This window comes from Monopterus albus, unplaced genomic scaffold, assembly GCF_001952655.1.
Source record: "Monopterus albus unplaced genomic scaffold, M_albus_1.0 scaffold34.1, whole genome shotgun sequence".
NCBI classification, from domain to species: domain Eukaryota; kingdom Metazoa; phylum Chordata; class Actinopteri; order Synbranchiformes; family Synbranchidae; genus Monopterus; species Monopterus albus.
The window spans coordinates 2,983,660-2,995,264 of record NW_018127914.1 but is presented as its reverse complement, the minus strand read 5'-3'; the positions used below and the strand labels follow the sequence as shown (position 1 = coordinate 2,995,264).

Below are 11,605 nucleotides of genomic sequence, written 5' to 3'. Positions count from 1 at the left end.
AAAGGCAGAAAACAGGTGGGCAGACAAGGAGTAAATAAGGCAGACAAGCTATTAGGCAGCCATAGAGAAACAAACCAGTCAGCCAGACTGTCTATTGGTGAGTCAGGCTTTTGGGGTAGCTGGCCAGTCACTGAGCCAGCCAGGTAGGCAGTGAGGCAGGCAGGCTTTTCTCTGTGTGCTGCTGGTTAATGGCATCAGGTGCTGCTGTCTGCAATGATTAGTGCTGGGGCTGGAGTAATGGGCTCTGATAACAGTAATGGATCGGCCCACAAACACTTAGCTCGGTTTACTCTCTCTAATGCCCCTCATGGCCCAACCCTCAGCAGCTGTCTGTCTGTCTGTTGACACAACTAACGGGAGCTCTACAATTTATAAATCACATTAATTCTTTTTTCTTTCTGTCCTTTCTTTCAGTCTCTGTCTGGGTTATTTTTCTGTATCCATTACCAACCATTCTATGTTATTTTGTGATTCATAAATAGACAACAAGACCTTCTGTACTTCTCTTTTGTTCTGTTTTCTCCTTATCTAACCAAAACACCACTCATTCACTTTTCACATTTTCCCCCACACATCTATTCACTTTCTATTCCTCATTCTTTGTCTGTCTCAGACTGCCTTCTCCTTCCTATCACCTTCTATTTCTCATTGGAGTAACCCCTATGATTAGTTCTTTTTACCTGGCCATAATTTCACACTCCTGTCCCTCTCTCTCTCCTGCTGTGTCACTCTCCCTTTCCATCATGTCTCTTCCTCCTCCCACTGATGGCTGCTGGAACAGGTGGCCTGTGGCAGGTTGTTGCTATGCTCAGCTTGTTGGTCTGCAGGAGGCTGCCTACCTGTGTGTGTCTATGTATGAAAGTCTGCTTTTGAATGTGTGTGGTGGCATATGTGCACATGTGCATGCATGGCTGTGTAGAGGCCTGTCTGCACATATGCTCATGTTTGTGCCTAAGTTGCGGTTTGTATGTGTGTGTGTGTGTGTGTGTGTATGTGTTTGTCTGTCCTGCTGTAACCCTTGGTAATAGAACGAGGAATAGGAGGGGAGTTCAGCCAAAGCAGGTGATTAAGAAAAATCCCAGCAAAGTGGCGGTTCTGTGGCCGTCAGTGGCCTCCTCTGGGTAAACAAGGGAGGAATGTGTGGAGAGGAATGAGAGCCTGGTCGCTGCTGCTGAGGACAAGGACAGAGCGGTTTATGACTTTGGGGGATTAACAAGCTGAAGTGGAAACTTTTCTAAATGGAAAAAGAAACACACTGTTCAGTAATAGGCTTGGGGGTGGGAATACAGCAGGCCAGGCTATACTGTATGGGCAAGGGGGTATCTGCACAAGGACAAACACCAAATAATAGGTATATACTGTATATGTGCATATAGTTAAAAACAAGTGCACAAACTAACAGACATCAACCAAGACAAACTCACCCACTGGCAGACACACTGTCAAACAGGCTTGGAAAGAAATAATTCACCTTTTAATGTTTCCTGGAGGTAGGATTCATCTGACAAGTGTCTCTTTAAAGTCAATGTGTATATACACATATGGTGTGCAAGTGTTTGCCTGTACAACAGTGGGCTTGGTCATGTGCCTTTAAATCAGTGCCTCCATGTCACATTAGTATCATCATCAGTGGGTACCTGGCAAAACCAACTCCTCTGCTGACCCCATTGGCATCTCTCAGTATCCTTGTGGAGATGACGTGACCCAGCGGCTTCAGCATGTTCTCCAGCTCTTGCTCATCCATAGACACTGGCAAGTTGGAGATGTACAGGTTGGTGGGGTCTTGTTCTTGTTGCTGAAAGGCCAGGAGATTGAAGAGCGGAGGGGAGGAAGAGGAGAGAGAAGAAAAGACGGTATGAGAAATATTAATTAGTTACGGGAATTGCAAAAAACTCATCAGCTTTCTGTCATGAGCCATCATGTAACACAACATTATTACCAACAGTGCAACTCAACTCTAGCTTCACTCACATGATGTTTGGTGTTACTGATGCTCACACATTCATCTGCTCACATGCAATAAGGATACACCAACAGCTCACAGCAGATCTATAGTATGTGTGTGAAAATGTGAGTGTGTAGGCTACAATATGAATGTGAGTGAACAGAAAGCATTATGACAGTGCAGGTCTGTATTAACTTGTGTGGTGTACATATTTACATTGGAGTCCTCGGGGTGTGCTTCTGTGTTAAGTATTAAGATTAAAGATCAAGAGAAAATGGGACAGAAAGAGAAGCTGTGTAGTGTGTACTGTACAACAGTAGTGCCTAAGGGCTGCTGGCAGCTAGGTGAAGCTGCACAGCTGGTGGTGGGTTGAGCATGAGGTAGCACAGGGCGTGATGAGATCTACTGTAGAACAGCTGGAAACAGCAGCACAGCCCCCGCCAGTCAATCAGCCACTGAGCCAGGCACCACCATGCAGAGTACGTCACCCAGGCATCCATCCATCCATCTATCTTTCAAGTCAGTCTCTTAATTAAGCATGAAAATACATTATGTCATCCTCATCTCTAATTAGGCATGTTCATGATGCTGTATGCATGGTAGTATATTCTTTTCTAACATGTCAAATTACATTCTATCCTCCCACTCAGGTAGCAGGTAAACTGTTCAAATAGGCAGCCAGCTACCAGCTCTCATTTTTCACATCTTCTACCAGCTTCCACATCTCTAAACCTTCGTTCAGCGCTATCCCAGGTTAAAGCTATCAAGAGCAAAAGCAAGATGAGAAAAAGTGATCTGTGCTGTGGTTGGTAGCCAGCATAATGCAAAGAGTGAGTGAACATGGCAACATTTAAAAACACTTCCATCCAGTTCAGCACAGTCAGACGACAGAGTACCCTTGCGACACCTTCAGTGAAGATGTAAACTTATTGAAAACATCAAATATTTATCATGTACTCTTCATTTCACATGTGTGGTCTGGTTATTATGACGTGAGTCAACTGGATGTATTCAACTGATTTTATTTAATACAGTAAGTAATTAGTTTCTCAAAGATAATAACAGCCTTTCTTATCAGAAGGCTACATTTTGACCCACTTCAGATCAATAATGTGAGCAGTGGAGGCCCTTTGAAAGGGGCTTTGCCATGTACAAAGGTAATATTCTATGTGATGGGATTTATCCTTTATAACAGTAACATTTTAGCAAAGCATACATCTATATAAAGAGTATGAAGTGATATTAAAACTGACAACACAACAAAAGAAGAAGAGAAGCAAGGAGAAGTAGAAGAAGAGCCAACTCATTTTTCCCAAAATAAAATTAAGACACTGCACAAAAATAGAATTTAACTTACACCAGTAGTGTTGGAATCTGTCAGCGGCAAAACTTTACTTCAAAATTAATTGATTTAGCCTCAAACAAATGCATCAGAAAAGATGAAACAGTGATCTTTTTCACACACACAGGCAGTATTCTAAACAGCAACTTCAGCACAGAAGTCTGTCTTCGTCTCAGTTGGGGGTTTCTGGAGATACTTCAATTGCCACCTGCAATGTCTTGTTTTGCTTTCTGTTGATGGTGGAAGTAAAGGTTACAGAGGAGGAGAGGAAGTGCCTCCACCAGCAGAGGGGAAGACTAGTCCCTCCCCTGATTAATTAGCTGTCTTATCTGACAGGACATGTTTGAACTGATTAAAGCAATAGGGAGAAATCTAGTGCATAATGTGAGAGCAGGAAAACTGCAGCTCTTTCTCCTTAAACCAGGAAGTCGATTACTTAACTTTGCGGAAAACTAAGATCCTCATTCTTCTGCAGGTTTGTCACATCTATGTGCTTTAGAGCAAGCGAGAAAAAGCTCACAAGAGTTTATATAACACAGGATTTGGCAGTGAATGAAGCTTAATTAAGTCTGCCCATAAAAATTGACTGTACACGTGTCACTCTCCTGCTAAGTCCCTTTTGTGTGTGTAGGCGTGCAGCTGTGATTTCCTTTGAGTTTCACTGGTTAAGCGAGGCGACGTTTTTCAGTAGTTTGTAAAATAGACTTCGTATTCCAATGCAGACAGGAGGTCTGGATCAAAGAGTTAACTGACTGAGTCACTCACTGGCCTAAGCCAATGATGCTAGAGTTTGTGTGTTTATGTGTGTGTGCCTTTGAATGAAGGCACTTTCTCCAACAAGCATGTGACAGTACATGTGGTGAAAGAATGTGGCAGGATGTGAAGCAGCAATTTGTGCGCATGGGATAATAGCACAGGGCTCCGTTTGCTGGGAGGATTATCACGGGGAGGCCTCATCTACTCACGGCTGTCTCGCTAAGTTTTCTCTTTGATGACGTCCTGCACCACAAAGCCCTAAATACCCAGATGAGAAGGTAATGAGGAGGACTGGAAATGGGAACATTTTGACAGGAGGTGAGATGGGCTGGCCCAGTCCAGAAGGAGATTTAATTTCCTCTAATGTCAGCCTTCGCACACGCTCTGCTGTCAAGCTATGAATGAAAGGGTAATTGAGATGTGTGTGTTTGTGTGTATTTTCTTTCATAGCAGCCATAGATGGGCATCATAGCTGTACTGTAATGCTGTGCTTATATGCAACTTTTCTCGGTTTATGTGTGTGTTTCCCAGAAGCATAAGCATGCCTGCATCTTGTGTGTATGATGGCAGTTGTGTCTGTCCCATCACCATTGACCAGCATTGTAGAAGGTTAATGGAAAGGCTCCAGGCTGCGCTGGGCCTCTGATGAGCATAATTCCTTCACCTTGCCACCAGGAGGACAGGAGGAATCCAACTGTGTGTGTGTGTGTGTGTGTGTGTGTGTGTGTGTGACGGATGGCCCCCTCGCTAGAACTGACAACCCCGTAGCTGTTATTTCATTTCGACACCCTGCTCTGTTTACCTCACTGTAATTTCTGAGAACATTACCATGCTGCAGGGGAGGGGGAGTATTAGTAGAGAGGAAAAAAAAGCAAAGTGAGGATCTGAGTTAAGCAAAAAAGATAAAAAGGAGCTATAGATTATAGTGCAAAAGGTGAAAGAGAAAAAAGGTAAAAAAAAAAAAGGCTGGAGAGAAAGCAACACAGGGAGCCGACATGACAGACAGATATAACACTTAAAAGGAGGCTCTTGTTGCCTTTTGACAATGCTTGAGGGAAAAGAGACGTCAGCCTTTAGAAGTGTCATGTTCTGCCTATGGGGCTCTCAGGGCTGTATCCACTTAACTGATAAAAGTTAGACAAATAGATATGTGTCTTGACTGGGGGCACTGCATCTAACGCCGTGTTGAGGCTCAGAGTTGCCCCTCGTTATCTGGTCAAGACTCACTTCTTCTGTTATTATATCTTGCAGATTCTTAAACCATCTTTTTATCCTCTCTTCATACAGCACCACTAACCTCTCCATAGCCTCTTTCTCCAAGTCACAGTTTCATTCCATGCTCACTTCTGCACCTTCACACCTTCTCTCAACCTCCTACTTTTCCTACTAGCATACTACGCTGTCCATCAGTCCATTACTGCTTGTCCTTCCTTTCTTCTGCTACTTCATCCTCTCCCTCTATCTATTCAGCTTGCTCGGGAGACGAGAGCTGTATGTGTAATTGGCTCTACAGGGCTTCACGGCTGCTCCTCTAAACACTGATACACACTCAACAAGGATGCGTGTGCTCATGTACTAGTGTGCATGTGGTTGCCAATCCTTCACACTATTCATTCCCCTCAGGTATGCTACTCTGGCCTGCTGTATGACTAACCAGCAGCCTGAAAGAGCACAATTAAAGCCAAAGACAATAGGGCTCAGTGTTGTCTGGTTGGGGAAAACTGCAAGGAAGCAGTAGTTTCTGTTTTACACTGCTGCTGACAAGTCTGCAGAAGCTGGAGGGAAGCGCACCTTTGCTCTTGCATGTAGGACGTGCACTCAGATTTTGCTATGGGAACCTGAATCTGCAGAATGTATTCAAAAGACAAGCAGGCCAACCAAGTGGAAGGCAGGAGCAGGAGGATGCAGGACTGGGGAGTCAGTGAGGAGAGCAACATATGAGCACATCACCTCACTTCAAAAGCTTGAGTTTAATTTGTGAAGAGCCAGAGAACTCTGAGACAAAAAAGGTATCACTACAAAAGAGCCATCATTCTGTCAGCTGGCTAGTCAGATAATCAGACAACAGCAGGTGAAGTCAGTTGGGCAGCTTACTGCCCTTTGATGAGCGCTTCCCAACATTTTCTGTTGCCACTGATGCATGGATGGCAGGATCATGTTTAACGCTCCGCCATTGTGTCTGTTATCAAGCCCCTCTGTGACACTTGACTTCAAACCTCATCCTCATCCAAGAAGCAACATTACAGTGTGTCCCCATCCTGCCTGTCTCTGTCCATTCCAGCCATTTACAGCTAAGCTGGGGGACTTGAGAATACAGGTGTACACAAGGTCAAGTCAGAGTTCATCACAAAATCACATTTTTTACAGGTTGCTGCCCATTAAACAAATAGCTGGTCATTTATCTATCCTCCATTAGTACACGTCAGGTTCAAGGTTTTCTGTGTACAAAGTGGGATTCTACAGAAAGATGGTGAAACCAGGCTTAAATTGTCCTTTCAATCCGATATACATCCTTACTAGCATGCTGAGATATACAAATGCACATTATATACCCAAATGTGTCTGATCTAGATGTGCTCAATCACAGAACAGCATGTTACAGAGCAAGAGAAAGATGATGAGAGCACAAGCTGGTAATGAGTCAGGTCCGTCTGCTGCTCAGTGGATGGCTGACCAAATCCACATTCCTGTTTCAAACCTTCTGCTTGAAACAAAGGGCTGTGAGGCAAAGGATCGGTGCCATTACCCATAGCAGCCATTTTCAGTCCAATTATGATATTACATCTGAACAAACAGCTTAAAACACCTGTCAGTTAAATATGATTTTAATAGCACGGCAATAAACGAGGGGTTGGCAGGGGTTTAAGATAAAGACTGCAAACATACCACATAGGCATACATTTGTCAGTGCTTTAAGAACTGAATTAAACCTAGTTTTTTCTGTTACAGACATCATCTTTCCTATAATTTATAATCTGAATCACCTCAGTGGGTGGTTTTGCTACGAGCCCTTTGGTTTGAGAGTGATTAGAGAGGAAGTTTCTATTAAAGTGTTACATAGAATATGAACTAATCAGTGCATGTTTCCATCACTTACTTGTTTGTGATTATATTCAAGAGGATATGAGAAGATAAAATAATTAATAGATAACTCTGATAGGTCCTGGCATTTCATCACAGCTTCCCACAGAAGATGTTTGCGATACATGAAATTAATGAATTTCCTTCTTCTGAACCAGATCTACATTACATCACTCCTACACTGTTTTTTGGACTATTTTCTGAAGTTTCTAGTGCATTTGGAGGCATGTAAATGTAAGTGGCAGCATGATGTGAACATTTTGACTACATATTCTGTTGTTAGACTTCTGTTATTCCAGCTTCACTACCCTGCGGTGTCAAAGTAAAGCCCATAAATCAGCTCTGCCTAGATATAACAAGAGGTTTTTCAAATTGCAAGTAGTCATTTCAAACAGTCAGCTATAGAGGAGCTTTCAGCAGCTAAAAGTCCAAAACAGTGTCTACTAGACTGAAGAGGTGGCATTTGTGTGCACAGAGAGGTGGGACATAATGTACAGAACACACAGAATTTATCTTTATGGTTGAGAAATGATTACCTCCGCTCTCCTGTGAATTGACAGAGTCAGTCTGCTTTCCTGATTTGTCATCATTCCCACTATGCACTACCAAACCACTCAGTAATTTCATTTATTTGCATTAAGCTATCTTACATGATTGATCAGTCTGAGTAGATGCAACAAGATCATTCACTCACCAACAGATGGTGTCTTAGAAAACACTCATTAATTAACCTCCCAGTATTATTTCAATGCCAAAAAATTATTCAAAGTTTATTTATTTCTTTTTTGTAAGACAGAAAAAAACAAGAGTGGAATCTAAAGCCGAGGAGCAAAAGATTAGATGTTCACCTTGCTCATGCAGTGTTCTATTTGCCTGGAATACAGTGTTACCTGATTAAATAACAATCTTACAAATTACCATACGGTGCTGCAAAGCACAGCTTAATACATCACATTATTCAGCTACCAAATTCTTCCCATGAGTGCAATCCAAGCCAATGACAACTAAGTGTGTCCTAGTAGCCCAGAGGCACTGAGGTGTTTAGTTTGGGTTTAAGATCTACAGTACACTCACAGTCACATAATTACAGTACACACAGCACTGCATGTCATATATGCACAGAATCACAGGATCAACACACACAGGCATACATGTGATTATATCCATGCAAACACGCACAAATTGTCAATCTTTGGTCTATTGCTGCTAGTGGGAAATGGCTTTCTAGCTACTCTGCATTATGCTGAGATGATAGATGCTGTGTAAGGAACAAAAGTGGGTGATATATTATTGAGCCTTTGAGAAAGTTAACACAGTGGTGGGGCTTTGTTTTACTCACTCTCTAAGCTGGGCCTGCTCTCTGCTGGCACCACTAGTAATACACTCATTCAGTAGAAGATTCAGGGAGCGGTGTGGCACAAAACCCGCTTCTGGTACGTTCTTTAATGTGTCAAATAACTGTGCTGTTGCATGTATAGTCAAGCAAAGGTACAGGGTGTGGCATCTGAAATATGTTTTCTGGGGACCACACAATAAGATACAGATTGAATGTTACTCTGTATTTTCCCTATTTTAACATTTCCCAGTATCCAGAAAGTTTCATCAACCATATCAAGTGCCACTTTCACACTTTTGCAGATGTTTGATGGAGGATCACACCTTTATACTGAAAAAGTGACATAACACCACTAAATTGTATCTGCCTTCAATGTCATGCCTCATACATTTTGATGCTGGGCTAATGCGAATTTAAATGCTTCATCCGCTTAAACACGACCCCCTGATTTGATTGTGTATCTTTCTCAGTGAGCTAATATTCCAAAGATTAAAATTTCATGTGGTGCTCATATCAAAAATCCATTATTAACATGGAAGACTGGCACACCGGCTCCAGCAAAAGGAGACAAAACTCATCCACACATAATGTAAGTGGGTAGGCAAGCGTACATGCAAAGACACTCCTTACTACGCTCCCTGAGGGCTTCAACACCAAATTCATCCTCACTTTGCAGAAATATTGAGGAATTTCCTTATGAGCTGTGGTTACGTCCTTGGTCGTGCTCCCTCAGATCAGGAGTAGACAACATCCACAAATGTCTCCTGAGTTTCATAAGACATTTTCATCACCATAACCTTCGTATTTTTCCATTATGGTGTTTGCAACAACAGCTCATTGTGTTGTCGCCAGGGTAAATGCATTTTTCCATGTTATGCATCATTCATGATATCATTTCTGAGATTGAATTCCTCCAGGTTGACATCATGTGGAGGCAGAGAGAGCTGGTGATGGTTTTGGAGCTGTTTGATTTGCACTCCTGACCAACGCAAGGACCTCTCTGGGCTTATGCAGGAAATCTACTGAATCTGTTGATTAGAGATGACCTTTCAATCAGTACAAGATCTTTTATTATTTTATGTTATTTGCTAAGATAGGAAACTTTTACAAACGTTTGCCTTTCAACCTATCTTTTTCTATCACTATTACAGTAATTTTCCTCTTTGTATGTAGCCCACAGTGTTGAGAACATTTGATCATTTACTATGTGCAGAGATAACATACTAAATGAGAACATGACATCCTCTAACTGTTGTATAGGGAAATGTGGTAAAATGAGACGTTGCTACTTCTCCAGTCACCCAAGAGATAATTTAAATCCACTGAGATCTAGTGAGCCTGTAACATTGTGGTAGCATTCTGCACGTTTTGGTTTGATGGTAGTTTTGTAGGTACATGCTTTAAAAAAAGAACAATATACTACTTTTGTTGTGGTCAGATTGATTTTGATGGGGGGGAGGTGTGTACACATTTCTATACATGGTTTGCCTTCCTCCTAGTGAGCGCACATGGCAATTTTCATACTCCTAGTGAGCGCACATGGCAATTTTCTAAAGTATGATGCTTCATGTTAGATTAGGCCTTTCCAGTCACTTATGTAGAGGAGTGATCTTTTTAATTTCTGACATATAAAGTGAGTGCTTAATACAAGTACTCAGAAATAAGCATGAACAATACAAAGAGCCATGATTTTGTTTCTTACCTGAAAACTGTGAATCACTGACTACTAGTCAGAGATTGTTGTCAGTCCAAATGTAACCAAATTGACTGTAAACAAAACTAACAAACAAAAATGAAGAGGGTAAACATCACTAGTTGCAGGATAACTGGGTCTTGCATGGATCCACCACAGCTCATGAGATGCCCCTCACGGTACAGCTACTGTATAGTGTACAATGACTGTGGGGGCAAACCAGACAAAACTTTGGAGCACTGCTGCTCTACTTTACTGAGATCACAGGGACCTACAGCATGCACTAAAAAACTCATGAAAGCATGCCCCAACATGCCAGTCTCTTCTACATTTCAGACTGTCTCGTTCAGCGCATGCTGTCCTGAGAACTGCACCACATAAGATGCTCAGAGCTGCTCTTGATGGGGTTCACCGCATCAGAAAATCATCATGTGTGTTTTCTCCATGGCATATAGGTCAAATGAGCTGTGGTGGTGGATGCTAAGTAACTTCAAAAGGATGCGTCCACATGCCCCTCCCCCACGCCGAATGTGTTGGTTGAATCAGAGGTTCAAAATTAGTTAACAGATAGGGAGACAGGGAGGAATTCACATGCGTGCGCTACCACATGCATCGAAGACCTTCGCACATTTTCACTGAAATACTCGCACGCAGTTGCATTCAGTTGCACACAGTTGCAGCTCTCTTTCAATCTGGTTAAAAAAAGTGGAGACATACAGTATGTTGACAAGGCAGATTCACGATGACAGGCAGGACGTGTGAGCCGCCTTTCAGTAGATGGTAAAACATCATCAGAAACCAGGAGAGTGACAATCTCTTTGTTCCCTTCCACACTCGATCACCTGCTCTCCAAATGGAGGCACAATGCAATTTTCACTTATGAATCTACTGCAAAGCAAATAGAATATGTTTGCCTGCTTCACAAACACACCCTGAATAACTACCTTGGGTCATGGACTCATTTGTTATTCCTTGTGCCATGTCCCACTACTCTCTAGGGAGCACTAAGTCTGCCACATGAAACTACACCGCGATGTGCAAACATCATATGTCTAACTGCAGCAGAAATACCTCGCGCCTTAGATCTGTCACAGTGGTTCAGAGAAACGACGACATGGTGGCAGCGAGAGCTGCAGAAATATTGAAATATATATTAAAGAATTATTTCTCAATGGAAAACAGCAACAACAAAAGTAATAAAAAAGCAATAATGGAAGTGTTGTGTGGAGAAAGCCACTCAGAACAAATCAACATTTATGTGACATCAGTCAGGTTCAGCGGTGGAACTGATGCAATGATTTTCAATTACAAAACACTGATGTGGAGTATTAGTTCCCTTTCCATCAGGAACAAGAATTACCGCCTTGCGGTTGCATGCCTCTGCCAACCAGTCAAGTTTCATTTTGCATGCACGTCTCTCCAGACCCATATAATATATACAGTATATATATA

At 42.3% G+C, this 11,605-nt stretch overlaps 1 protein-coding gene across 10 annotated transcripts in view; it reads right to left on the bottom strand.

The window, feature by feature from the left end:
* rbms3 (RNA binding motif, single stranded interacting protein) overlaps positions 1 to 11,605 on the bottom strand; it is a 252,071-nt gene that overhangs the window by 59,095 nt on the left and 181,371 nt on the right. For all 10 annotated transcript variants that reach the window (XM_020597445.1, XM_020597442.1, XM_020597446.1 and 7 more), the window contains one exon: positions 1,638 to 1,795. In XM_020597445.1, coding sequence (XP_020453101.1) covers positions 1,638 to 1,795 — 158 coding nt within the window. The remainder of the gene's footprint in view (positions 1 to 1,637; positions 1,796 to 11,605) is intronic.